A 26,548-nucleotide genomic window follows, 5' to 3' on the forward strand; every position below is an offset into this window, starting at 1 on the left:
CGCCGCGCCGCCAGCGCCCGGGCGGGGGTCCGGGCGTGGAGGAGGCGGACGTTTACCGGTGGGGTCTGACAGGTCAGCGGGCCGCCGCCGGTAGCCGGCCAGGCCTCGGGCTGCCCGGGGGAAGGGGTGGTGAGGGAGCGGTAAGGCGCGTTGCGGGGTCGGTTTGTGTGAGAGGATGGCGGGAGGCGGCGGAGGGGCCCTGCGGCTGCCTGGTGCTGTGCAGCTGTACTAGTCTGGGCTCTGTGTTAACAACCCCCAGGTCTGAAATAAATAAAGGTGTAAATAAAGGTGGCTCCCGGGCCTGTAAAAGCGGGCTGCAGCTGCTGCAGAGAGCGGTACTGCTGCTGCGTTCGCTGCTCCTTGCAAACTTTCCCCGGCTGCTTCAGTCATGCGCTCCTTGGCTTTGCAGTGAGGTGGGTGGTTAGGCCGGGGGCTTGGCTCTCATGGGCCCAGCTTTAACCACTCCAGTGTCTCAGCACAGCCTTAGACAACTCTGTGCTTCGGGACCAGATCAACAGGGCAACGTTCGTCAGCCTCAAAGTGGGCTGATGTTGAGCGTGAATGTTTTAAAGTGCTTTCCACTGCCGGAAGGGTAGATGTTAAAGGGGAGCTATCCATCCTGCTTGCACAATTTCCTTAGCTGTGGGGAGCCCTTATTTCAATCCCTGTGCTAGTTTGGGTTTGTGTTTCCTGCGGGCTGGTGAGTTACTTCACATGCTCAGCGTGCATGTTTCCCCGGGGAGGAGAGGGCGGCGATGGTGCAACGTTATTAACAATACACAGCACTTGAGTCCAGGTACAAGGAAAGATCTTGAGAACTCCCACTTGACTTGTTTTGTGTTTGTTTTGACATATTGTGCCCCGTAATAAGGATTGCAATGGTGGTAGTAGCTACAGTGACCTACAATTGAGGTCTGCCCTAGCTTAAGTGCAGGAAAGCTGGAAAACATCTTGTTGAGAAATGATTATTATACAATAGTAGATTGTTACAAACATTTCCAGTAGCCTAAAGCGTGTCCCTGGATCTAGTACTTACATACTTTAGAAAGTGTCTGGAGCTGAAAATCAAGCTGTCTTTTAGGAATGCAAAGTAGCAGCTTAATTATCAGATTAGGTTCCTTGTACAGGCCTTTGTAATGACTCGGGGCATTTTTGTGTGTACAAGTTCCTGAATATGGTTTAATGTAATGGACTTGCTGTAACACCGGTGTTTCTGCTCTCCAGCGGGGTAAACCAGCTTCTGCTGAAAACTGGTGTGCTTTTCCTGTAAGGCAGATGTTTGGGAAGGCCTGTTCTGGGCAGGACCTGTTTCTGGTGGCTTCAAGGTGTAACTGTGTATAGAGTGTATTGGATGACTGTGTAAATGTAACAAATTGCTTTTATTCCCAGGCATTAAGCTTCGTCCCTATCAAATAGAAGGTGTAAACTGGCTGATGCAATGCTATGAAGTCCAGCACGGCTGTATCCTGGGCGATGAGATGGGTCTTGGGAAGACTTGTCAGGTGCGTCGTCTTCTTCTTCTTCTGGAAAATGATCTTTGCGTAACTTTTTTTTTAGCCCAGTGTTTCTGCAGAATGAAAAAGAAAAAGCACCCTAATGATTGGTCAGTTAAGCAGCCCCATCCTGAAGTCCATACTGAAAAGAGAGAGCACATTGTTTCTTTCATTCCTTAATGACTTAAAACAACTGTTAAGTCCTGAGTAACACGCTAAAAAGGTTTCAGGGTTTTGTAAAAAGATGAGTGGTCATTTTATACAGACACCTTAATGCATACTTCATGGTGCGCAATTGAAGGCACAATACACAGCCAGTACAGAGAGGATGATGTCGTTTTGATGCACCTGCAGCAAGATGATTTTTGAGTTTGTCAACACATGGATTAAAATTTACAGCTGTAAATTTTTCAGAGCTTTTTTTTTTTTTGTAAGTTTTTCAGTGGGTTTCAGTTTTGCTGGAAAATGACTGTTTGTGCTTTGGTTCAGCTGCTGGTATTCAGTGGGTCTTAAATAACAAACTGGTAGTTTTAGAAAGTGATGTATGGTAGATCTTCTTTTTTGTGACTGTGGGAGAAAGGTCTTTGGAAAGGGGCTCCAGATATCGAGGTCACGTTTTCGGATCTAAGCTTTTTTGTCATTGATGGTGGATCTCATTTGATATTCTATTAGCTCTGCTTTGTGCTAGCGAACCTGTGGGAACTAGCTACAAAGCTCAGCAAGGAGACATTTTATGTAGGTTCAGGCTATTGGGTTGAACCTTTTCCTTGTTATCAAAAAATTTATTTTCCTTGCCTTCTAGACTATTTCTCTACTTCTTTATTTGACAAAAAAATTAACGAACAAAGAGAGATTTTTGATACTTTGTCCTCTGTCCGTTCTGAGCAACTGGAAGGAGGAACTGGAGAGGTAAGTTTCAACAGTTGTCCGGCTCATCATATTCTTGCACAGTGAGTTACAAAGATTCTCTTTAAATGTGCTCAGTCCAACAGTTTTCTTCCTTTCAAAAGAAAAAAAAGTAAAAAGGGAAGCTACTAAACTAACAAATCAATGCAAACTATGCAGTAAATGCATAGTCTTTACAATGCTGTGGTATACATGAATTCATCCAACTTACAGTATTGGCTGACTTTCAGTCCAAATGCCCCCACTAGCTCCTTGCTTCTTATTGATTTGTAACCCTCCATGCTCAGCCTCTCTTAGGCAAAATCTGCTGAAGACCACCAGGATTCTGTATGATGAAAGGTAAGACCCAAGTTGAATCGTATTTTTCTTGGCATGCTCACATATGCATGCAAAATACGTTACATCTGTGCATGCAACCCGTCTTTGCTGGGGTGCAATAACTGTGCTGATGGCACATTTGCTATGCCCAGAATATGTACATTTTTAAGCTGGAGCCCGAAGATTCCTTTTAAGAGGGAGGGCAGAAAGTTAAAGATCAGAACAGAAGTCTGTCTGTGTGGCTGTTGGGCGATGCTGCCTCTCAGCATCTGAAGTCATCCAGGTTACATTCTGAAGTGACCTGGCCTGATTTGGATAGACTTGCGGTTGGAATAGTTGAGGGAAAGTGCATCCCTTCATAGATCAGCGGTGAACAGCTATGCCGGAGGAACATTAGGCAAATATCAGTGGTCGGATTAAATGAGGAAGAATTTTATGGTCCCAACTCTTCCTCCATGGAACTGGTTTTATCTGCTTTTTGACTAAGAGGGTAGATTTTTGAGGCCCTGACTTGGACCTGTTTGCTGCAGACATTGTTTGCCTTTATTTTAGCACGATTTAGGCCAATTCTTTAGTCCCAACTGGGCGAACTGTATTCATTTACCTGCTTCTCATGAGCTTTTTCAGTTCAGAATAGCAGATGGGCCATGAGACTGGTTTTCAATCATCTGCCTTGGACTTTGAGACGTATGAGAATGCAGTTTATTTGGGACTTGTCCAAACCAGAACCAGCAGCTGAGGTGCCAACCTGAGATGCAAATTAATCAGGAAGGGGTTAGATTCAAAAGCTGAGATCCAGCCACATCTCACAGAGGGTAGAGTGTTTGGATAGAAGATTCTCATTATCTGTGCAGTAGCTATGTTTGATAATGGGGTCCAGGGTCATAAACACATGAAAGACTTAGCTTGGCTCACTGTCTTTGCTCTGTCTTTCTCCTGACAACAGGTTTGCTCCAGGTCTTTCCTTTGTGACATACATAGGCAACAAGGAGGAGCGACCCAAACTGCAGCAGAACCTGAAAGAGCAATCTCACTTCCATGCGCTCTTGACAACATATGAGGTGTGTGATGTCTTTGTCAATTGAAAGGAAGGCTCAAGTTTTTCCTCGCCTTTTCCATTCCTCTGTACAGCCCAGCTCATGCCTTGTCCTCTGTACTCATCTCTTACCTTCCTCAGTGATTTTCTACTCTGTAACCCATTTCACCAACTCATCTAAGTTGCTGCAGTTTTTGTATCCCTAAGATAATCTACTTTAACCCCAGCTTTACCGCATAGGTGTATCACACCTTGAGTAAAGAAGAGACACATGTCCATCATTAACTAACGCTAAATGGTATCTGCATTGTCTTTGTATGGTGCCTTACAGACCTTTAACATTTAATAGAAGCGTACACACGTGTGATGTTTATTAAGATTCTATTAATCAGGCAATGCAAGAACACTTAGAAAGAGTTTGCTTTTTTTGTGCCCTCTTCAGCATGCCATCCTCAGACAAAACTCTCATTCCTGGACTGCAAAATAGTGAAGTTCCTGTTACAATTGATAGGACTTTGGGCTGAATCTGATCTGAGCTCTCCAAAGAAGGTCCTGTCCTGCTCTAAACGGAACCATCCAGAAGAGGGTTGCTTCCTTGGTCACTGCTTTGGACTTTGCATGATCAGGTGCTTAGTTATCTGAAGTGGGAAAAAGCCCTTATTTTTCTCTTATGAGTCAGTCCCACTTAGATGTTACTTCATATCAGCACTTTGATTTTATTTTAACAATCTCTTGACAAACACACCAACTTGAAATTAGATGTAAAGCATTGCTTACAGCTCCTCCCCCCCCTTTCTGATCACCCTTTCCCTTTGCCCTTTTGCTTTCCTTCTTTTCAAGTATTTCACTGTCTCCTCCTGCTGGGAGGTGTGTCACCTGTGCTCACCACTCTGAACTTCCATCTTTTTCCACATTGTACAAGCAGGAATGGGTAGCAGTGATAACCCTTGTCCTGAATGTGATAAATGGAGGTGCTCATACTGAAACAAGTCTGAGAAAGCCATCAACTGTATCGAGATATTCACTTAGCTAGTATTTTTCTTGTCTCTGTTGCTTTTGGTGATAAAATTCTGTGCTTTTTAAGGATTTCTGGAGTGACCTGATTTCTCTTCCTCTTTGAATCTGAAGTTGGGCAAACAATGTGTGCACTTTAGGATATTAGCAGGTCATTGTAATAGCTTAGATTAATCCACTGAAGCATGTGTTTGCTTAGAGTCAAAAAGATTGTGATGCTTGTGCTGGTTTTGGCTGGGATAGAGTTAATTTTCTTCATAGTAGCTAGTATGGGGCTATGTTTTGGATTTGTGCTGGAAACAGTGTTGATAATACCGGAATGTTTTCGTTATTGCTGAGCAGAGCTTACACAGAGTCAAGGCCTGTTCTGCTTCTCACACCACCCCACCAGCGAGTAGGCTGGGGGTGCACAAGAAGTTGGGAGGGGACACAGCTGGAACAGCTGACCCCAACTGACCAAAGGGATATTCCATACCGTATAACGTCATGCTCAGCAATAAAACTAGGGGGGAGGTTGGTGGGGGGGGCTGCTGCTTGGGGACTGGCTGGGCATCAGTTGGTGGTGAGCAATTGTTTTCATTTGTATCACTTGTCTTTCTTGGGTTTATTTCTCTCTCTCTGTTATTTTGCTTTTCATTACAATTTATTAGTAGTAGTAGTATCATTATTATCATTATTATTATTATCATCATTATTTTATTTCAATTATTAAACTGTTTTTATCTCAACCCATGAGTTTTCTCACTTTTAACCTTCCAGTTCTCTTCCCCCATCCTGCTGTGGGGGGAGTGAACAAGCAGCTGTGTGGTGCTTAGTTGCCGGCTGGGGTTAAACCATGATATGCTGAAGGTGCATGGTATTTCATACTGAAAGAGAAGGATGTGAAAAAACTTTACAGAGGTGAAGAGCATTTATGGTGTCTGTAAATTTCCATTAATTCTTTGAGGTTTTACTGCTGGTGCTTCGCCAGAGAAGAGTTAAAAAGTAGGATCACAACAGCTTATGGTTACAATAGCTTTCATGTTACTTTCCTCAGGTAGTAAGTGGCTTCATTCCACTCTGCTCCATTTCACCATAGTTTGCAAGCAGACAAAAAGATGCTCTGTTTCTTAACTGGTGTATTTACTTAAGTCATAAATCATGGTTCATTTTCTTTCATTGCAGATTTGTCTGAAAGATACAGCATTTCTAAAATTGTGAGTCTGGTTTTAATTTTTTCAAATTTAATTCTGCACATCTGTCAGTGATTTCTTAAGTGTATGTTTGTATGTGTGTGAGATCCCATGCTTGTTTCACAAGAGCCAGAGATGTTCTTTGCTTGTGAATAGAGCTTTGCCTTTACCAACTTGCAGTGAAGAATCTTTAATGTCAGCTAAGATGTATGTGAACTTCTCCCAAGGACAGTTTTCAATCCAGTTAACTCAAAATAATATGATACGTAGTGACTTATAGCAGTACACTAAATATCAGTCTAGAAGACTGATATTTAGAACAGAGGAGATCTTCAAGAGCTTCAGATTATAAAGGTATTAGATGCAAAAATTTGCTGAAACTGACCTGCATTATACTATGGTGATCATGTGCTAATACCATATTGTGAAGTTTATTGCCTCTTGCCACCAGTCAGAACTGTGGAGGGCTTCTGGAGCATTATGCTTTCCAGCAAGACTGATTATACAGCTGAAATTCAGCCTGTAGGAAGTATTGTCACGGTCACGCAGGGTTTTACAGAAGCCTACACTTGAAATGGGGAGGAATTTTCATATTTTTTAGTAATAGCGCCAATGCCTTGCAATAGTGATAAGTGCTGTGACAAATGCTGGGGGCCGCCAGATATCATGAATGGCTCAGGATCTTTGTATGAGTAGAAACCCAGTGGCCTCGACTGACACAATTTTGGATCTCCCAGAACTAGTCAGGCCCACTATGGGTGCCCTGTTGTCTTTCAGCAAAGCACCTGTCCTCGGCCACTGCTGGAAATGGCAGGTTGTGCTGGATGAACGCATCATGGTAGAAGGCAGGCCTAATGAAAGGTAGCCATGGCCATATTGTCCTTACAGTTCCATATCATGTCCTGTACTGCTGCGTATGATTCTGCTTATTTTGCAGTTTAGCCCTGGTATGTAGTACCCAGGGAGAGCAAGTAACTAGCCTGAGTATCACAGAAATGTCAGCTCCAGCGTAGTTTCCTACTTCTACGGCTAGCACATAATCTCAAAGCCATGTTGCTCAAGTTTGGGTTTTTTTTGCTCTCTAGTCTTCCTTCTGAAAAACGTGGTTGCTAATCATTTGTACCTTGTCCTGTGTAGGAGCACTTGGAACACTTTGTAAAGGTGGGTCACAGTTATCAGATGTCCCACCACCAACACTCCTTACAAGCAGTGTAGCAGCACAAATGAGTTGAGCAAGAGCCTGCTCTAATGTAATGCATGAGAGATCAGACTCTGCTCTGCACATGAGCTTCTGTAGTGCTTCACACTGCAGAGTTCCCTCTGCAATTCAGTTGCTGAGCCTGTAGAATAAGAATAATGACATTTGACTGTCCTGGCAATGGAGAACCATTAAATAGCAAAGAGGGGAATCAAGGCAAACAGAAAGGTTGTGGGGAGAATGTAGGTCGCTGTGAATCCAGCCCTTGTATTCCACTGGGAAGAGAAGCGTGTGGGTAAGAAAAGCTGGAGGGTCATGCTTTCTCTCCCCTGCCTACCCATCAGCCAGAGTTGACTGTGTGGAAATCACTCTGTGATGTGGGAGTTGAAATCCTAGTGATAAGCAGCCAAAAACACCGAGGGTTGAAAAGATCTGGAGTTTGTATTAAACCTAGTGGATCTACTAGATCACCAGTGATTCTGCAGCCTACTTGAGGAGACACTGCATATAGCTGTATGAACCCAGAATAAGTTCAAGCTCGTGTCTTGGGAGATTTGCAAAAGACTTGTAATCACTCTGCCATCACTACCTGATGATAGTTGTTAGGTTTTTGCACTGGTGCTAGGGCCTAGTTTCATGTGTCTTTTTCCAAATCATAGACCTCCTTGAATGTTTGACTAACTTGTGCATATGTCATTTTCCCCATAGTAATGGGGGTGGAGAGAGAAGCAACTAATTCAAGTGAATTTCTTTAGTTTTGATTTCAAAAAAACTCATCCAGGCTATAGTTAAGAAGCTGTGTTGGCTCTTGAAAACCAGTACTTGTGAATTCCTCCCACCCCACTTGTGATGTTTGCTTGTTGTTCATGAGGTGGGACCATCTCAAGTTCAGCCAAGCAGAGCCACCACTTATTTCAGTCTTTTTGTACTTAGAAGACTGAATTGTCAGCCCCTAACTGAAGATGCTGTTTTGTGTTTGTTCAGCTTTAAGTGGGCTGCCTTGGTTGTAGATGAAGCTCACAGACTGAAAAATCAAAGTTCTCTGCTTTACAAGACGCTTTCTGAGGTAAAATAACTCATCTGTCTTCTAGTGTGTAAAGACTTTTTCCTCTTCAGTATAGCATACAGATTCTCTGTTTGTTCCTCTGAGTATTTATTAAGCTCTGGGCCACAACCAGTTGCCATCAGAGTTGGTGAACAGATCCCCATATTTATTGGCAGACAGATAAAGGCCTATCTTGTTGGCTTTGCATGGAGGTGGGCAGTATTTGGAGCTTATCTCATTCTGACTCATGTTTGGGCTTGACACATTGGAGCAATTTGAGAGACTTAAAAATGTAAAGCAGCCAGACAGCGCTGAACCACGGCTGTGCTACTGAAGTAGTAGAAGTCTGGCTGACCTGAGACAATATAAAGTGACAAGAGGCTATCTCCAGCTCTGGGAGGGTGAAGGAACCCTCGCCTAGTTCATGGGACCTCAAGTCATGAACTACTGACTTCCATTGTCCCATTTAATGGAGCCACCCTTGTTTATTGAAATTAGTAGAATTGCTCCAGCTTCCAAAGCACCCTGCCAGAGTACAATGAATGCTTGAGTGAAGGCTGCACTTCTTGTCGTGGCAGTGAAACATGGGCATTAGGTCTGGCCTGGCATCAGCAACAATGAACTACAGTACCTTGAAAAATAAATTTTTTATTAAATTCCTGAGTCTTATATCTTCTGAACATACTGTCCATGATGTCTGTATTTCAGGAGCTTCGGTTGTAGTCACAAAGAAATAGGTGTGATTTACCTCAGCTCTCCTTCTAACGTATTTTCTATTACCAAACTTGAGAGACTTGTATTTTTTCAAAGGTAACCGTATTCCCCAAGTCTCTTTACAAGGATTACTGTAAGCAACATGGACCAGATAATGTTGCTGTGTTTGTCAGCCAGCAAATAGGAATGGAACATAGTCTTTTGCAGTTTCATTTCACTGTCATATTCCAACAGCATTTTCCAGTCATCTCATTACCTAACACTGAGTATGCAGTATTGGACTGTAGAGTGCATCGATCTGAGAATTTTAATGGTGTCGGTTTTGCACTTTGTTCTTATTTTGCTTACACTGTCTTCCTTGCATTGGTGCCATCCTAGTCAGTTTGGTGGAGCTGTTTGACTGTCACACCATACCTTATGTTGGATGGTTTTGGCAGACGTGCAGCATTCTGCGGGCAGTTCTGTGCCACCTGCTATCTTTAAGTTAAGCTTAAGAGTGGCGTGGGTGGACTTGTATATTAAGTAACTTGTCATTCCAGATATTTTCCCCTAACAATTTTGTTTTGTTGACGGTTCTTTCAGTTCTCAGTAGGCTTCAGCCTGCTACTCACAGGCACTCCAATCCAGAACAGCCTCCAGGAACTGTACTCCTTACTCAGCCTTATTGAGCCTGACATCTTTCCTAGGGAACAAGTGAAAGAGTTTGTTGAGTATTACCAAGCAATTGAAAAGGAAAGTGAGCCAGGTCAGTAATAACCAATGTTGTACTTGAATCAGAACCAGCTGTTATTTTGACTAGGAAGCAGACATGTTGTGTCCCCTTTATTTGCTTTTTTTTCAACACTGACTAGCTTTAAAACAAAGCCACTGAAAGTAATGATTACTTACCTTAATGTAGCTCTTACATATTTAAGGTATGCAGCTGTGTTTTGGCTTCTCTGTTTGTAAAATAGGGCTTGAATCATTTCACTGATAGATGTAAAGTTCTTTATATATTTATTTTGAAAGTATAGTTGTGAAGGTACTGTATAAATTCCTTACATTTAATGCAGTAATAGCCTCTTTTTTTTCCCTGCCTCTGCATAGCCAAAGAATTGCACAATCTTCTGCAGCCGTTTTTGCTTCGAAGAGTCAAGTCTGAGGTGGCTGCAGAGCTGCCAAAGAAGGTGGAAGTGGTTCTGTACCATGGAATGTCAGCTCTGCAACAGAAGTACTACAAGGCCATTTTGATGAAAGATCTCGGTAACTGAGGGATTTGAACCCTATCACTTAATTTTAAAACCAAAATTAATTCCTTTTGTAAATCTGTGCTCTGTTGTAGTGAAGGAGAAGATACTTCGGCCTGCAGAATATGCATAGAATGAACATGCCAAATTCAGTGCTTTGGGCTGCTTGATTTGTGGTTTTAGCTTGTGATAAAATAAGAGACATATGAATCTAGAGCTGAGCTTTTGCAGAGCTAGGGAAGGATTCTGCTTTGGGCCAGCCTGTAATTAAAAATACTTATCACCAGGCAAGCCTGCTCCTATCCCGTGTTTTTGTGTTCAGACAAAAGGGTGGTACAGGGAATTTTGGATCTCTGGATCTCTACAGATTTTCCAATAGTAGTACAGATGCCATACAGGAAATTTAAACGTACTGGATGTAGATATGAGTTTCTTAGGAAACCACAGGGCCATATAGACAATGCAGCCACAGAGTCTTACCATAATAGCTCACTCATTGTCACTTCACCTATGAACTAACTGTAAGAAAGCATCCTGATGTATGAGAGAGAAAGTAATTGCTTCTCTCTCAATTCCTCCTCTTCCATCTATGCATACCACATCATATGGCTTGCCAGTGCTTATGTGTTGTACAGAAAGTAAAACTGAGGGGACGGAGACCCTTTGTTCTTCTAGGGCTAATGCCTGGTGCATCAAGGAGCCAATGGCACTTTGCATGCACATCACCAGGCGGGCTGAACGTTTTTCTTCTAAAGTCAGCATATGTGCACATATCTTCTTTTTCTCCTCACAGAAATGCAACCCTTCTTAACTTCTTGGTTGCCCAGTAGATCTTGACTCTATTGTATTACTTCTTTTGTTGGAAAATTCAAATGAACTGCACCGAATGTCTTTCACTATTTTTGATGATTTCTAGATCTATAATTCACTCTTAGGAAAATGACAGTCACCCTTTCCAGGGTGTCCAGAAAGTTCCAGGGAGTTTGACAAGGCAGAGTAGTTTTTATCAGGGTCTTTTTCTAAAGGCTTGTCCAAAAAATGTGAGGGAAATTTTGTTTGGTCCATGAAAACAGATGCCTTAGTCTTGAGATGGAAATTCAAATGCAGATGTGATATGCAGAGAGAGATACTCAGTGCTGAAGCACTGCAGAGCAGTGCTTGGTGCCCAGACATTCCCAGTCACACCCACTGATGGAGCATAGGCTTTCCTGCTCAGATTCTTTTCTGTGCTCTTTGTTCTAGATGCATTTGAAAGTGAAACAGGAAGGAAGGTTACACTTCAGAATATCTTAATTCAGCTTCGGAAGTGTGTTGCCCACCCGTACCTTTTCAATGGTAAGAAAGCACTCTTCTCTCTTGAAATAGAAATAAGTTTCTTGATTTACACAATGGTTTTCTATTATTGCTTGGCAGTGTAATGCTTAGAAGAAGCAAGTAATAAACAATGTTGTATCTGAATCAGAACCAGCTGTGAGTTTGTGACCAGTTCCAACATATGACGGTTCATCAATAATGAGGAATAAAGTAGGGGACTGTGTGAAGTCTGAGTTTCTTACTGCAGGTCTCCGCTTGTTTTCTCATCAGTGCATCTACTCTCACCTAAACAGTGAAATCACAATGCTTTGTGAACTACTGAGGGCGTTCTTTAGAGACAGAGAAGGATCATCACTTCTCAAGCAAGCATCATGGGGGTCTGCTTTGCGATAGTTGGCAGTGCAGACACACTGAGGTTGACCACTGAGTTATTACTTGCATAGTATTAGGTCTGCTTCTGAAACTCCTTTCTGTTCTAGGTGTTGAGCCAGAACCCTTTGAGATTGGAGACCATATTGTTGAAGCCAGTGGCAAGCTGTGTTTGTTGGATAAACTCCTTTCATTCTTGTATGCTGGGTATGTCATGTTGGGGTGAGGAAGATAGGGTGGGGTTGACCTAGGGAGAAGAGGTAAACTGGGAAGTCAAACTACCTTATTTAGCCATAGATTGAGCTGAAATTCATCACAACGCGAGCACTACCCTATTTATTGCACATTACTGACTACCTGGAAGAAGTCATTTCAGTATAAGGAGCTGCATTAGAGATGGTAGAGGAACCTCAAAGATTTTTGTAGCTTCCCTTTAAACATTTCTCAAAACACTTCACTAACTCTCTCACATGTTCTCATATTTGCCATATTTGGGAACCTGGGAGAATAACCATCTGACATGATATTCAGCATATCCGGTTTGACCATGGGTTTCCTGAGAGTAGCTTCCAATGCATCAGTTGAGTTCCTTTGTGCTACCATGCCTGTGTCAGGCCAGGAGGCAGAATGCATAGCAAATGTGAAAAAGAAATTTGACTGGACCAAAAACCAAGTATAAGCTGAAACTTCAGCTTTGGGAAGGGCATTCAGAACTCCTGGTGCTGGACTCTGGTGACTTCAGAACCTGGAACCCAAGGACCTTGGCTATTTACCTCCAGCTCTCAGATGGGAGGCAAATCAAACTGCGGTTTGCATTCTTGTGCAGTCTGTCAAGCAGTGCCTCCTGCATGACACAAATTCTACCTTCTCTCTTAATTGAGCTGCAATTTCCCTTTGACTACTTCCAACGGACAGAGCTTCAACAGACCTTGGGAAGTTCTGATGTGGTTGAGGAGGTCTTTGTCCTTCTGCTGTATAGTACCTTGTGAGTGGGTGCCTCTCCCTCGAATGTCTTTGCCGCAGGACCAGCCCTGTGCAAATTCTGGACTTGAAAACACCTGTGTTCTGCTCTACAATGAAGTCTGATTTAAACGGAGTGCTGAGGCCTAGAATGCTGGGAGGGAGGAGAGTTGATTTCTCACTTATACACGATTATAGGCAGAGTTTGATCTTTGAGGGTCATTTGCTGGAGGAGGAAATGCTCTGCTGTCACAGAGATGCTGATATTACATTTTCCCAGCATTTAAGTGCTTTGTAGCATGTGATTTGAGAGCAGTCTGATGTGGCAGGTCATGTGGTGAGGAAGACCTCGTGATGCTAGGTTGAAGCTGAGGATCCTTTTAGACAAGCTCCTTTGTATTCTCACCAGGCTATATCCAGCCAGCACCAGAGCTGTGCCAGAGCCTTGTTTGTCTCTGTGACTCTAGACATGGCAACTGATGATGGCAGATGAGGCTGACTGGTTGCATCTGGATGTGGGGCTGAAAATGTGGTGAGGGAATGGGCCATGACTCTGTGAGGCTTAGTGTACAGAAATGATGAGGCCTTGCTATGTAACAGTGACTGGTTAAGTACTGTAACCCCTCTACCCCTCTGTGAAATGCTGTCTCAGTATGTCGAGGCTCATGGTGTCTCACTTTCTTCTTCCAGTGGCCACCGTGTCTTGCTCTTTTCTCAGATGACTCAACTGCTTGATATCCTGCAAGACTACATGGACTATAGAGGTATGTTCTGCACACTTTGGCAGCAGAGGGCTTATTCTAATGATCTCTGCCATATATTGTTCCTCTGATTTTGATTGATCTCCTGGGATGGAGAAGGGACTGTGATGAGGATTTATTGCTTCTTAGTAGATAGAAACCATATTTTAGCAGTGGCACTGTGAGTTGGAGGGTCTTGAGTTCAACTCTTTGCTGTGTTACCACCTGTCTGAAATGAGCTGGCACATAAATGTTGTTCTTCAAAGTAGTTTCAGCTTTGGTTCCTCGATAAAATGGAGCAAACAGATGGCAGAGTAGCAATGTTTCATTATATACCTGTGTTCAATTATGTACCTGAGTCCTGAAGTAATTGCACTGAAGGCAGTAGACTTGCTCTAGATTCAGTTTGTCCAGCACAAAATGCAAATTGGGCTACATTCATACCAGGAAATTAATTTTTGATTAAAACAGTTGTTGGCAGTAGGGCCCCAACATGTCTGCGAGGGCAGGTTGGATCAGACCATTTTTGGCAAGATTACCAAAGTGTTCTTGGGACATTTTCTTTTGTTTCAATCCACATGGCTCCATGCCTACTTAGGATTTCCCATGAAAGAGGCTTTTGTTTGGTGTTTATGGTTTTGGACAACTAATAATGCAGGATAAAGCCAAATGTAGGGCCATATCCCATACTGATTGCTCACAGGAAAGCACACAGTGAAGGCTGTGGGAGTTTGCATAAGAAGGATCCAATGGTTGTTGGCCTGTTTTGTGGGGCCAACAGCCAGCACAACATAGTCTGAAATGGGACTGTGTGCTAACGTTCTTTTACTTTGGCTCTGAATTTTCCTGTTGTGTTTCCAAGCAGTAAATTAAATGCTAAGAGTCTCTGCTTCAGATTCAGCTAAACTACCCTTTGCCGACAGTCAATCTGGAAGTCAGGATCACTACTTCAGTTTATACAAGGTTTAACTGGGAAAGAATGAAGGAGTTGAAGGCAATAAAATGAGAATCAAGGCAGGAGGATTTGGCATAAAAAGATTCAGGACAGCAGTGAGACAATACAGAATGAGGTAAGAGGGTAAAAGCATAGACAGAATTTCAGAAACATACATATTGCTTGTTTGAAAAGGCTACAGCTACGAGCGGCTGGACGGTTCTGTTAGGGGTGAAGAGAGACACCTTGCCATTAAGAACTTTGGTCAACAGCCCATCTTTATCTTCCTGCTGAGCACCAGAGCAGGTAAGTAAGGAAAGGAGAGACAAACAACCTATCTTGCTTCTGCACTCTTCTTTTGCTCTCTCTGGCAAGATTTCAGGGAGTTCTGAATCCTGCAGAGCCTGTTCATGTGGGGGATTTTTGAGGGAGACAAGACACATCCTGAACTTGGGTCTCTCAGCTAGGACATCTGGTTTCGGTGCTTTCCTTTCGGCAGCTGATGCCAAGATACTTTTCATATTGCAGCCACTTGAGTTACTTTTTTTATTCCAAGTCCCATAATGCCTGTCCCTGTGCCAGGCTGAGCTTAAGGAATCTCACTAGCATCTTATTTCCACAAGCACCAGACTTTAGGCAGGAACAGACTTCCTTTAAGTAAGCTGGTGGAATTGCTTTTCGAGTTCGCTGAACATGGACATGCTCTCTAGCTGACAGACAGACTCAAATGAAAGCCTTTTACCGTCTTGAGACTGCAAAGAACACCATGGGACTGCCATCTGTGCTTCTTCCCCTCTTAGCTCCTCAGGCAGATCTGTGTCTTCTACACAGTTTCAAACCTCCCTGTCTCTCTATTCAAGCAAGCGCAGAGGCAGGCTTGTCTCCAGAGGAGGGATCCACACTGCTTGATCTCAAGCATCAAACCTGAACTAAATTTTCCTTTGGGCTTCTGGTCAGACTTTGCTTGATGAGCTTGGCTCCAGTGATACTGCAGTGCATTGAGGGGAGTATGTAGAGAGACTGAAGAGAAGCACCTAATGCTAGATGGTAGGAATAAGCATGTCTCTCACCAGAGTGCCTGAACTCTCCCTGCCCATGTCAGCCAGACTTAAGAGTTGTTTTTTACTGCACATTGCTATGTCTGGCCAAAGCATCTTGTATTCAGCTGGGAACTGGTGTGCTAACAGTGTTTCCATCACTGTTATGGACAGAGATTTTCAGGTGCATGACTGTCTCCACTTGCAGCAATGTTCTGATTACTGTGAAGGGGTGCTTGGCATGAGCTGGAAGAAATGTAGGGCAGCAGGCTCCCCCCTCTTTAACTACAGTACGTAGTCACAATAGTGGGTGTTAAAAAAATATAATTAACTGTATTTTTTTTCTTTTTGTTCCATGAGAGCTCAAAATCTAACCTCAAAAACTTTAAGTCATATAAATACCTAGGCTCTGGTTATTGTCTAGTTGGGCCCGGTGTTTTCCACTGTTTGAGCAGTGTATTTACCTGTTGCTTCTGTGCTGCAGCCAAGTCATGACTTGGGCAGTCCCTTGTAGCCTCAGTGAAGCCAGTCCTTGCTGGGTTGATCTGCCTGCCAGCAGAAGAATATGTCTGTGTTCATCAGTCTTGACAACCAGTCCCCTTTGCATTCATTCACTTGCACCCTATCTTTTTTGAGTACATTGCACAGTACAGCTTGGTTTTGGGCTGTTGCAGAAAGCTGGAAGCTGGAAATGGAAGGCTTACCCATCTTTGTAGATCCTTATGAGACTTAGATTAGGGGTTGAGAGATGGATTGAATTAGATACAGTTGATCAGATCTGACAGAACCTTGCATAGCACAAATTTTCCAGCTTCTCCTTTATTTTCTGCTGGTGACATATTTTGTGACCTTCTTCTTTGTAGGTGGCGTTGGCATGAACCTTACAGCAGCAGATACAGTTATTTTTACTGATAGTGATTTTAACCCACAAAATGACTTGCAAGCAATAGCACGAGCTCACCGGATTGGGCAGCACAAGTGAGAAATGTTGCTACTTCTGGTTTGGTTGCTGAGTCTCTTGGTCTCGCAGTATTGCTTCCCCTATCCATAGGCAATGGAGGGTTAAAGGACAATAGGTTGAAGATCAAAGACGGAAAGCAGAGAGGATTTTATGTCTTCATTTTTCTGTTGCGGCCTCATGCAGTCTTGTCCTTGTCATGTGTCGTGGGTGGGAGCTTTGTAGATTTGGAGGAGGAGAGGGAATCTGGAGGTTTGCTTGCACTTTTGCAGTGAGCATTTCTCCTGTGTCAAGAAGCAATTGTATCAGCATTCCATTTCTGCTGATTATTTTTGTTGATTTTGTTCTTGCCTTTTTTTTCCTACCAAAGGAGTGGGTGAGGGGGTAGTGCTCCATGCAAGGAAACAGCTTTAGTGCACCTCAAAAAAGGAAAATAATAAGAATTTTCTTAAACTTTTCAAGGCCTGTAAAAATTATCCGCTTGATTGGGCGAGATACAATTGAAGAAATAATCTACCGAAGAGCTGCTTCTAAGCTCCGGCTGACAAATGCCATTGTAGAAGGGGGTCAGTTTGCTCTAGGAGCGCCCAAGCCTCAGGGAGCAGCAGAGTTACAGGTAAAATAGAGCTATATCCTCAATTTGACTCCAGTAACATCTTTAGAAATGTCCCAGAGTGTTTCTGTATTTATGTCTGATGTGAACCTAGCCAAACACTTACGTTTTGGGGGAGAGGTGCATTGACACGTCAGCTTTTGCATGTCTTAGGAACCAAAATGACATCCCAGGTCCAGACAAGATCTGACGTTTGAAGACAGTTTTTACAATTTTGAGGTGCGTCCATTGTTGAAAAAGGGTGTGTTTTCTTGGAGAAGTGGGGAAGGCAGAACCTCTCCTTGTTTTACTTGTTTATTTTTAATTATAACAGGTCTAAAATGGAAGCTGACTCATTGTTTCTAGAACTTATCTGTCTCTAGTGCTTTTCTCTCACAAACAGAGCTGATGATAAGTACTTAGTCAGCTTTTGGTCGCTACTCTGAAACTTGGTCAACCTTCTGTTGACCTCTTGGCAAATACAGTGTCTCAGGAGTCAGGGCATGATTTATAGCTCTGACCCGAAAGCTGAGGTTTGTGCTGAGAACTTGGGTTGAAAACCTCAAGCAAAGTGACATTTAGGGGAATATATCCCCTGTGTGCAGCTAACCCTGGGAGAGGTTTGGAATTAGTGTATCCTTTCCCCTGCCACCTCCCCTCCCCGCCCCGTCAGCATGGATCTCAGCAATTATAGTTTCCATGGGAGAAGTGGAACTGAGCCCATAGCAAATTCCATGCTGATATTTTTCTCCCCATGGATTTTTGTGGTATTTAAGCTTTTGTTTTAAAGGAGTTGGGGGCAAAAACAAGCCTGGTCTTTGTGGCTATGAAGAAAGCTGCTTGAATGCAGTCAGTACTATGCTGTTTTGTCATTTAGCTATGAAGAAAAAATGACCGTTCAAGTCTGGATGAGTTATGTTTGAGGGAGATATGTTGTAGGGGCCTGTCCCATCAGGTGTTGGGAGAACTAAGCATGTTAAAGCATAAGTATTTTGACAGGTAACATTAAGGCTTAGATTTCTCCACTTGTACATCCTTTGCATTTAAGCCTGAGAAGCTTGAGACACTGGGATTGGCATGGAATTAGGAGATACTAATACTGAACTTCCCCTTCTCTTTGTTAAAGCTGAGTGAAATCTTGAAATTTGGCTTGGATAAATTGCTCTCCTCTGAGGGGAGTACTGTACAGGATGTGGAGCTAGAAAACATCCTTGGAGAGACAAAAGGAGGGAAGTGGGTAATGGATGTTGTGCTGCCACGCGAAGAAGAGAGTGAAGAGGAGGATACAGAGAGTAAGTTAAGAATCTAAATACCTGTGAAATGCATGACACTTGGGTGCTCTTAGAGAAGGCTTCCCAGGCAGGGGTGGCATTTTTCAGGCAACAAGAAGAAAAGTGGACTTGTAATTGAGTGAGTGACTTGGATTTTGTTTGTGGCCTAACCACAAACTTTATTTCCGAGCCTTTATTGGTCTTTTTCTTCTTTTTGTGTCCTTATTTGCCTATTTGTAAGATAATAGTAACAATACTTGCTCAGTTTGGTGGCTGGGGGGCTGAATTCCTTCATGTGCTTCAAATATTTTGAGACCTCAGATGAAATTCACGAGAAAAGGGGAAATATTCAAATTGCAGATGCTGTTTTTCCCACAGAGAACCATTAAGATAGATAGCAGGTGTTTTGTATTTATCTCCAAACAAAAGATTATTGGCCATGAAAATCACAAGTTAAAATGACCTTAAAAAATTCCAAAATGTGACATAAGAAGTGCAGAGTCATGGAGTCTAAACAACTAGAACAAACCTACTCTGTCTTCAGTACTCTACCTTGCAGTCCAATGTCACACAACTGTGGTTAGTTTTTCATAGCCCCATACTATATGAGAATAAATTCTAAAGATACTTTCCCTCTTGTAGTGTCATGGTGAGAAAGACTGAATTTCTGTTTTGAGTACACAGTAGCACTTAAATATAGATCTGTGACTGAAGCAGAAATATGGCCCTGCAGGGTAGGTATTGTCCATCCTGCAGCAGTTGTCAGCAACAAGTAATTATTTGCTGAGAGTTAGCAAGAGTGGTGTTTTCTGTTGGTAACTTAAAGAGGAGCAGTGGTACCACACTGTGTAGTAGTTATTGGGAAAATAGCTCACCTGATGAGCAGTAACTCTGGGCTGCCAGAGTTCTGTGCTTTTGTTTGGGAGCTCAAAAGCAAAAGTTTGCTGTCACTTTACAAGAGTTGCCTGTAACGAGATAGCAAAGCTAAAGGATTCACTACTGGCAGGGATGGAATGACCAAAGAGAACAGCGATGGAGCCACAACTTAAAATAGTTAATTGACTGAAATAGGAAGAAAGGTTCTTTGCCAGTATAAATGACTTAAATGAAAAGCTTTTGCCTAAGGAAGCAAATCTTGATTTTCTTGTTTCTACATGATGCTGACACTGGTCATACAAAAAAATTATGAGAGTGAACATCTTTTTCTGCTGAGGGTAGGGCAGTGTCGCAGAGAAGCTAAATTTCTTTTGATCTCACTGTACATTTTAGGTGTTAGTGGCTTTCAGTTCCTTTCTACACTTTTTAATTATTTTTTAAAGATCACATGTACGTGTATGAAGGCAAAGATTATTCAAAAGAACCCAGCAGAGAAGACAAAAAAGCATTTGATCAGCTTTTGGATCTTCAAAAAGCCTTGACTGAAGAGACCAGTAAGGAAGGGAGAGCTCTCCGGAACAAAGCAAATGTAAGACAAAAGACATGACAAGGGACGTGATGCTCTTTCATTTGCTTGTGGAAAATGAGGCTGACAGTTTGACTCTTTTACCGACAGCTTGCCAAAGGCATGTTAAAATATTTGGATGTCAATATAGTAAAGTTGGCTCTTGAATCTGAGGGCTCGATAATTCAGCAATTCTGATAACAGATCAGAGATATGGTGTGCAGGGCACTCATATAAACTTAGGTCACAAAACCACATATTATGTGATAATTGGGATCTGATGATTAAGACCTGTGGACAAGTGGACAAATGGGAAAGGAGTGTAGGTTAAGGTGGGGACCAGACGTGGCTTTAAGATGAGCAGTTTGTTTCCATGATACTTCTCTCTTTCTCCAGGCCCTTCTCACAGGCCTCCGGGAACAGTCAATCAGGAGGAAACACTTGTTGAGTGCAGAGGAGCTGGAGGCTAGGAGAATGAAGCGCCAAGAAGCAGCAGCAAAGAGAGCAAGGCTCCTGGAGGAAAAGAAGGCAGCAAAAGCAGAGGCAGAACACAAGAAAAAGTATGCTTTGTACTGCGTCTACTACTTGCAAGCTGATGTCTGTTACTCTGTACTCTAGAAATGTGTGTCTGATTGACGAAAACAAGTTGTGCTCTGTATCCACTCTGGCAGGTGGGGCTGGGGATGAAGGGAGAAGATGACAAAATGGCTGCAGGCTACCCTCATGAGAGAGTTAACTTCATACATCAGGATGTTTCTGTGTGTGTGCTCAAACTGCATAACATAGGGATGTGAAGGTGGAAAAATTGCTTGAGCCCCTAGCAAGGGTTCTTTTCCCCTGAATACACTGCCTGACTTCACATCTAATTTAATTCATAGAGAGTGGCCTGAATAAGAACCCCATATCTGAATGTACAGTGAGCTTTTCGGAAAGCTTTCTGAAATGTCACAGTTGGCCCCTATGTATTGGTCTGACATCTGTGACTCTCTGGTATGTGTCTTAACTTTCTCCTCATTTCCTAGATGTTCTTCCTTTTCACCACTCTAAGTAGCTCCTTGCCCTTTGTCATATGCTTGCTTTTTCCATGCCTGCAATTGGCTTATCACACTGGCATGTGGCTCTTAGTATCACAGATAACAACTGTGGTAAATGTCGTTCCGGTCTAAAATAGGGGAGGGGAGCAGAGGGAATGCAGGTCTGGGTCTCCTGTGTTTCGCTGCAGTGATGTAAAACAAGGTGTGTGTCCCCCACCTTTGATTTTCATTGAACATCATCTTCTCTTGTTTTGTTTCAGGATGGCCTGGTGGGAGGCAAATCATTACACATCTACCTGCCTTCCTTCAGAGGAAAGTGACTCTGAGAAAGAGTTTGAGGAGGATGAGGCTGGGCTGAATGTGGTTTTAGATTACAAAGATACAGACCTGAACTACATCAAGTACGTCATGGGAGATGTCACCCACCCCAAAGCAGAAGAGGAGGATGCCATCATTGTCCACTGCCTAGGTGGGACTTACAAACAAGTTGGGTGAGGTGAACAAGGGGGCTGAATTGTCCCTACTAGCTCAATAGTTTCTAATTCCCATCCAGACAGAAATAATTTGGATTTGAGTCTGACTTACTCTTGAGTGGTGCAGAGGCAATACAGCCTCTACTCCACCATGTATAACCCACACAAGCACTAGCAAGGTGTACATGGGTCTTTTCATGCCCTCTCTGGATTTATGGGTGAGCCTCTTGAAAGGTGCCTGTATGGCTTGCAATTTTATGTCTGTGGCCAAGTGGGGACAGTTCCTCCTGAGAGCAGGGCCTTTTGTTCATCCCGTGGAAGCTGCAGGGATTGAACTGAGATATTGAAAATCATCTCCCTTGTACAGTCAGCAGAGAGAGACAGGCAATTCCAGAGGCTGAGGTCTGAGTTTCTATATCTTGGTGCTTGTCTCTCAACACTGACAGTACAGAGGCTCTAGGCTAGTCTCCTAATTTAAGGACCTCTGTTAAGATGCTAAAGCTGAGGGAGAGAAATTCACGTTACAGAGTTTCCCCTGAATCAGTGTTGGAGCTGCTCTCTGACCAGGGCTATAGCAGAACATTATAATCTGCTTTGGCTTATGTTAAACTCAGCACGAAACCTCATGTTTAAAGTGGAAATGCCAAGTAAAAGTGAAAGCCGCAAATAACAAACATCTAGTTGTGGGAAGCCCAAGGCACCAATCTGGGGACATATTAGGTGCATGCTCTACGCACCTATATGCATATATGTGAGGATACCGACAGGTTTATATGCTCAATGCCATGGTTAGTGCTTGTTTGAGCATCCTCAGTGGACAGTAAGAAGGAATTCTTCCTGCAGAGTTTTTCAGGGAACTGTGACAAGTTTGTTTTTCTCAAGGGCTGAGGTTTATCCTCTAGGATGATGCCTTGAGTATTGGTTGACTTCAGTTCGTGTGTGGTTCCCATATCTGTTTTTGATAATCATTCGTTGCATTTGTACAGAGTAGGTCCCTTTCCTGCAGGGGTGGTCTTCAACCTCACTTTTTAAAAGGAGTCTAACTTGTCATTTCATTCTAGATGACTCCGGCCGCTGGGGAAGGGGTGGTTTATTTACAGCTCTGGAGGCTCGTTCTGATCAGCCAAGGAAAATATATGAGATGGCAGGAAAGATGAAAGGTAAGAGATTAAAACATAACCTTAGGCCAAGATACTTGAAAGAGCTTAAAACCCACTCATGTTGCAGGAGTGAGGTGCCTGGATACCTTGATGCTCGTGTTTTTTCCTCTTTCTCTAGATACGTGCATCCCTAGCCCTGAAAGTAGTAATACAGTGGGTGCTTTGACTTGACTTGTTTGGAGTGTGAGAACTCTGCATAGGGGTTGGTCATTCCAATCCATGCTGCAAGTCATAAAAAAAGAAAAAACCCAAACTTGTTCATTATTCACAGGATGTTTTTCCCTATATAAGACAGAGCACTGCATCTTCTGTCAAAGTGCTTTTAAGAAGGATGAAAGCCACCTCAGGCAGTACTCAGCTGATCCTTTGGTTCCCTCCAAGCACTAATCTTCTCCTGAGCCTGTATTAGCAGTTTTGAGCTACCTGCAGCTGGTGAGGAATGCACATCTTGCTGTAAGGTGGACCTGTTGTTTTTTCTAATTTCCTGGGAGATGCTTTCTTCTTGTTCCAGTGTCTCTCTTTCTGTTTGTGGTCTTTAACTGGGATGTGTGTGTGTCCGTGTGTCTCAGGGAGGGTAATATCTGTCTTGCTTCCTGGGCAAAGGGTCTGACTCTGCTGAAACCATCATGAGGAGATAAAGCCAAGGAGAATAATACAGAACGTGACAGTGAAATCACTGCTGCATTGACTGCCCGTTGACTCTTCAGGACTGATTTTTTTGTTGTTGTTCTGTTCTTGTTTTCTGGACAGACCTGGAGTTAGGAGGAACCCTGTTATTCCCCATTGATGATAAAAAATCCAGGAAAAAAGGACAAGACTTGGTGAGAATGAGAAGCTACTTTTTGTGTTGCTCTGTCCACATGTTTTTGAAGCTGTGTGAAATGAACATTATGTCTTTTTCCTAATAATAATGGCACTGAATACTGAACATGGCTAAGTTGCAGTTAAACATTACAGAAAAGGAGATCTTTTTCTCATTTACTAAAGCTAATAGTAATGCAGTTTTCCAGCAGCTATCGCTGTGTCTCTTAGTGCTGCATATAGACTCCATTTCATTTTTTTTGTGTGTTTTCTCCTTAGTTGGCCTTGATTGTAGCTCAGCACCGGGATCGGTCCAACAACTTGTCTGGCATTAAGCTGTCTGCTTTGGAAAAGGGCCTGAAGAAGATTTATTTAGCAGCCAAGAAGAGGAATGGTAAGTGTCTGTGCAGTAGAACAGTGAATCCTTACATGTGTGATTGCACCTAAAGATGATGACCAATTTCTACCTCTCCTGTACTGTTTTTTCTGAAGTAAGGGTGAGATCTCCATGGCAGATACGTTGTGTTCCAAAATATTTCTTCTATTCTTGTTGGGTAGCTTAAAGTCCTTATCTAGATTGCTTTCTATATGTGTATCTTGTCCTAAAGAGTGTGCACTCTCTGTTCCCTCCTTCTCAGCAACAGTGCATCTTCCACGTATTGGGTATGCAACAAAAGGTTTCAACTGGTATGGTACTGAGCGGCTCATCCGAAAATACTTGGCAACACGGGGTATCCCCACTCTTATGTATCCTTTCGGAGTATGTCTTTTTTTGTTCACTATCTATGAAATGATCCCCTCAATATCTTGGTGAATGAAAAGCAAGGAAGCAAGGCAAGGCACAAATGCCACAGTCCAGCTAAAAACTTGTTTTCTCTGGCTGCTGTCATCCAGGTACTCATTCCACAGTGAGGACTTACCATTTTAGGTGATAATGACAGATTAGTGTGATTCAGTATGCCTGTCAGAATTTGTTAGCACTTCTTCTGTTGACAGCCATCAACTTACCTGTATATGCCACTTCTGTGGGGGAGATGATTGGAATTTCAGAATAACGGAAGTGACTCAGAAAGTAGCAAAAGTGAGAATGTCAAAAAAAATTACAGTGTTCCAAGCAAGTGGTAACCTGCTTCCTTGGCTAAACATGGTGCAGTTGGTGTGTGTTAGGACAGGCTCTCATAACAAAACAGCTCACTGCTTTCACTTTCCAGGAAAGCAAACAGAGGTTTACAGGGAGGCTCTGTTTTGTCACTTCTCTAGGAAGACATGCATTTGCTATACTGCCACTGTCAGCAATTCTGTGAAACTGAAAACCTGAAACAAAGACAATAGTATTCAGAGCATTCTGCCTCCTTCCTTGGTGAATCTCTTAGTGGACATGTTGTCTGGCATTCCTTGACACTTGACAGCATTTCCTTGACCTTTTTATTAGATACTACTTCCCTAGGAATAAAGGCTCATCCTCTGCTTCACAACCATATTCATCTTCAATGACAGTCTCAAAGCCATGAAGATGCAGTAGTTTCATTGAGAAACGTGCAGAAAGCCGAGGATCTTTTCAACATCATGCAGACAGTCTGTATGCATCCACTTCAGAAACATGGCTTACACAGCCATTATTCGCCCCTGTATCTCTCTGCCTTTACTGGCCAGAATGTTTACATATTGTCAGTGGCTCTGGAGAGGAATGAGACTGCTTCAGAGTTCAAAGAGTCTTTGGATAAGGATGTTGGCTCAATCCCAGATCTGTTTTGGAGATGGAAAATTAAACTTTCACTGATGGTCAGTTGTTATCCCTTCCATTAAGTTATTGGCAGGGCTTGGAGTACAGTATTGTTTGGCCATATTTTTCCCCCCCTTCAAATTTCATCCCTTGTCTCACTATACCTCTTTTCAATCAGCTTTTTAGTGGTTACCTGGGACTCTGTGTACATGCCCACGTAGACGTCTCAGTGGAAGGGAAGCTGTCAGCTGCATGACAACCACATAGTATAAACTGTTTATACTGTTCCAGTTACCCAGAAGTCCATTTGACTTGCATTTGTTCAAATATAAAATTTAGCCACATAATCACGTGCTTACAATCTAGCAAAATCCTGACCAATATTCTTGGCAAAGGCGTGCAAGGCTGCCAAAATTTGAGACTGGCTTTATAAATGACACCTTTCCTTCTCCCAAAACTGCTTTTTCATTACACAGTTCTTTGTTGCAGCTGTTGGGCAAAACCAGTTCTTTACTGCTGTCCAAAAAGCTGTGTGAAAGGTTCCATGACCCTTTGATTCACTTTAAGGAACTCTTAATGCAGAGTTTCTGATGTTGGCTTTACTCTATCGCAACAGAACTTTCCTGTTTTCTGCATTGTTGGCACTGTTGGCTTTAGCATATTTTTTAGGTTTTTTTCAGTACAACCAGGCAATAATAGCTCTTCTAATAAGTGTTTTGACCAGAGAGACTGTGGGGTGCCAAACTTAATTCAATTTAAAGTTCAGCTTCCAATAGGAAATCACCCCACAAGCAGTGGAAAGTATGTCTTTAAATATCTAATTGCCAAGACACATCTCATTGGCTGCATGTACACTGCCTCTGTAGCACCATCTGGTTACTTAATAATTTCAGGCCTGATTCTGACATGGCTCATGATGCTGACTGGTGTGCTCCACACTAGAAGAAGCCTTCCTGAGTTGGATACTTTGTCATTCACTCTTAGCTCTACCAGGAAACCCCAAGTGATTCCTTATCTCCTTTGACCCTGCTGAAGCTTAGGTAAGCTAGTGCTGCATAGCACCTCTGTGCGTAAGACCTTTCTTGCAGCTGCTCACAGGAACAGCCCGTATGTATTTGGCAAAGGGCTTGCAGGATCAGAGTCTGACTGTGAAGACCTTCTGGGGTGAAAGGTGGTGAGTAGATGTACATTACCTTGTTTTCCCTCAGTCATGCGAACTGGCACTCTTCCAGCAGGCCGGCTGGTGGCACTGTTAATCAGCTGCAACAGCACACGTTGCTCTTCGGCCTCCTTTCAGAGAGCAGAGCAGTGATCTCCAGCCTGGAAAAACCCTCCCTCCTTGCCAGAATTAAAACACCAATTATGCTTTTCTCTTTGCCAGCTTGACTGAACACATAATTTCAGTCTGCAGAGTCAAGACTCTGTTCTTCCACCTATTCTTTTCCTGTATATTTATTGCCCTTCTTTAAAAGGTTTCATTCCCAAGTGTTCCAGTGCGTGCAGTCTTGTTCCTCAGCTTCACACACACCTATGGCCAAATCCAGCTCACCTATGGGTTCTCTGGCCACCATGCAGTTACACACAGACAGGATTTGTCTTGTGGCTGAGTCCCCCAGAAT

At 43.0% G+C, this 26,548-nt stretch overlaps 1 protein-coding gene across 2 annotated transcripts; it reads left to right on the top strand.

Moving 5' to 3' along the window:
- Window position 1: 1 nt before the first annotated feature.
- On the top strand, window positions 2-25,921 carry CHD1L (chromodomain helicase DNA binding protein 1 like). 2 transcript variants are annotated; one of them, XM_050895364.1, is made up of 23 exons: window positions 2-72; window positions 1,390-1,502; window positions 2,296-2,402; window positions 3,664-3,778; window positions 5,932-5,963; window positions 8,122-8,204; window positions 9,471-9,641; window positions 9,983-10,138; window positions 11,365-11,457; window positions 11,916-12,012; window positions 13,456-13,529; window positions 14,635-14,745; window positions 16,340-16,454; window positions 16,897-17,050; window positions 18,153-18,318; window positions 19,617-19,762; window positions 20,135-20,298; window positions 21,033-21,241; window positions 22,307-22,405; window positions 23,156-23,226; window positions 23,486-23,600; window positions 23,845-23,953; window positions 24,639-25,921. In XM_050895364.1, the coding sequence occupies exons 2-23, from the start codon at window positions 1,434-1,436 to the stop codon at window positions 24,715-24,717; spliced, it is 2,535 nt and encodes an 844-aa protein (XP_050751321.1). In that variant the 5' UTR covers window positions 2-72; window positions 1,390-1,433; the 3' UTR covers window positions 24,718-25,921. The 2 variants fall into 2 exon arrangements, with proteins under 2 accessions (XP_050751321.1, XP_050751313.1); XM_050895356.1 differs by having other exon boundaries at window positions 8,122-8,203; window positions 9,479-9,641.
- Window positions 25,922-26,548: the final 627 nt, after the last annotated feature.

Source organism: Gymnogyps californianus, chromosome 1 (genome assembly GCF_018139145.2).
Source record: "Gymnogyps californianus isolate 813 chromosome 1, ASM1813914v2, whole genome shotgun sequence".
NCBI lineage: Eukaryota > Metazoa > Chordata > Aves > Accipitriformes > Cathartidae > Gymnogyps > Gymnogyps californianus.